The 2,235-nt window shown below is 59.9% G+C and overlaps 1 protein-coding gene across 1 annotated transcript; it reads left to right on the forward strand.

The window, feature by feature from the left end:
- The first annotated feature begins 212 nt into the window (after positions 1 to 212).
- Positions 213 to 1,615, forward strand: Sh3bgrl3 (SH3 domain binding glutamate rich protein like 3). The gene is made up of 3 exons (XM_057784885.1): positions 213 to 374; positions 911 to 1,078; positions 1,197 to 1,615. The coding sequence occupies exons 1-3, from the start codon at positions 327 to 329 to the stop codon at positions 1,260 to 1,262; spliced, it is 282 nt and encodes a 93-aa protein (XP_057640868.1). The 5' UTR covers positions 213 to 326; the 3' UTR covers positions 1,263 to 1,615.
- The last annotated feature ends 620 nt before the right edge of the window (positions 1,616 to 2,235 follow it).

Raw genomic sequence — 2,235 nt, forward strand, 5'->3', positions numbered from 1 at the left:
AACCATTCTGCCATTTGGTCCCTCCCCAGCCACACGCCGTGAGCCCCAAGTCAGAAAGGGCTGACCGCAGCCAACAGCTGCTGGGGGGGGGGGGGTCCTCTGGGCTCCAGGCCGTGGAGCAGAGCAGGGAGGTGGCCTCCAGCGCAGGGCGGTGTCATGCAGGCCCCGCCTTGCCCGCCTGCGCAGCTCATTGGCCCCGAGCGCACTGACTCGCGGGCGGAGCAGGAAGGAAACCGCTCCCAAGCGCGGCGGCAGCGTCGTTCCCAGCCGTGCAGCTGCCGCTCCCACCGTCCCTCGGTTGGTTTTGCGTGTCCCCTTCCTGCAGCATGAGTGGTCTGCGCGTCTACAGCACGTCGGTCACCGGCTCTCGTGAAGTAAGTGTGTGCCTGAGCGGGCGCCCGGGGAAGGCGGGCGGTCTCCCTGTGCTCCCAACCGGCTCCCGGGAGCCGCCCCCACGATGGAGGCAGTGAGGTGCAGGGTATGGCCTCCCAGGTCTAGTCCGGGGGACGCGGCCCACTCTGTCCCTCCACACATCAGGGAGCCTTCGGCATCCCAGCATGAGCTTCCCACTCCCATCCACCATTATGGGGTGACCCATTCTCTTGTACACCCCCTACACACACCTCCTTAATCCCCGCTTCCTCTCCACTGTGAGGCTGTGGAGGAGGGTTTTTCTGCTGTAGGGCCTGGCTCTGGCGAGTCCAGCTTCCCTGACTTACCCAGGACTTGGCTGTCTTCTCTGAGACTCCTGTAGGTGATCCCTTCATCCTTGGACCCTTCCCATCCCTTAGTGCCCAGAATCTCCCCGTAGAGTGGGCAGGAGGACAAAAGCTCCTGCTAACACCGGACCAGAGTTCCTTCCATAAATTCTCCAGCTTGCCTGCCGACTGTGTCAATCCTCTGCCCCTAGATCAAGTCCCAGCAGAGTGAGGTGACCCGCATCCTAGACGGGAAGCGGATCGAGTACCAGCTAGTGGACATCTCCCAGGACAACGCCCTCCGAGATGAGATGCGAGCCTTGGCGGGCAACCCCAAGGCCACCCCACCCCAGATTGTCAACGGGGACCAGTACTGTGGGGTATGGAGTTCGGGGTTTGGGGTCTGGGAGGTGTTGGAGGACTTGCAGCCAGGGTCAGACCTGGGTAAAGCAGTAGGGTCCTCTGCATCTGCACTCAGGTGACTACCTCCTCCCTCAGGACTATGAACTCTTCGTGGAGGCCGTGGAACAGAACACACTGCAAGAGTTCCTGAAACTGGCCTGAGCAGGGGTGGCCACAGTCCCTACCAACTCCTCACCAGGCCTTGAGGGACCTTGTGACCAACTCCCTGTCATTCCTAATCTGACCTTGGAGTCTTTCCTTGCAAACCCAAGCCCTTTCTGTGTCCTCCCCCTTCCCGCAGAGGCAACATTCCTTACTCACCAACTGGTCTCAGAGATTGTCTTAAGCACAGCCCCAGTGCTGGCTTGTCCCCAGCCAGGCTTTGGGGCTACCTCCCTGCCTGGCATTGCCTGATGGGGTATTTCTCTTAGTTCCGTCAGTCAGGGCTCTGCCAAAGGCCCCGCAGTCCCCTCTTGGGAGCACCCTAGAGACGATTAAATGCCCATTCCACTGGAGCAGCCTGTCTGGTTATGGTGTCCTAGGTCCCTGCGTGGCAGAGGTGGTGGTTCTGGTTGGCTCAGAGCGGTGCTAAAGTGTTGCTGCCTCTGTGTGTGCGTGTGAAGCATGTGCTTGTCTGTGTCTGGCAACACGACCATGGCTGACATGGCCTTTTTCGACATGGTAGCTGAGTCACCCTCAATTCCCATGCAGGTTCTGGTGCTCACCTGCCTTCCTGACAGTGAGGGTGGCTGCCCCAGAACTGCCTCCGGTTGGAGGGAGACTGTGTTGGAGGTGGTTCGGTGTGGGCGTCACTGGAGGTACAGCAGCAGCTGCATCAGACTGGGAGCATGGAGGTGGTGGCGGCAGTGGTTTGTACACGGTATGGAGAAAGTGTCTGCATAAGCATCTGGCTGTTTTCAGAGGCCTGACCTCCAGTGAAGCTTCCCTGCCCCAGCTGAGACAGTGTCAACCCACTTAGCACAGCTTGGGAGGAAAAGGAACCTAGGGGACAAAGAGCCAGATGGGGCTCCAGTTATAGGCCTGAGCATCTGTACCACCCCCTCCCTAGCCCAGCCTTCTCTCAAGACAGCCCTGTCTAGAGAGCCTGTAGAGCTCTTGTCAGGCGGCACTTTAT

This window comes from Chionomys nivalis, chromosome 11 (assembly GCF_950005125.1).
Source record: "Chionomys nivalis chromosome 11, mChiNiv1.1, whole genome shotgun sequence".
NCBI lineage: Eukaryota > Metazoa > Chordata > Mammalia > Rodentia > Cricetidae > Chionomys > Chionomys nivalis.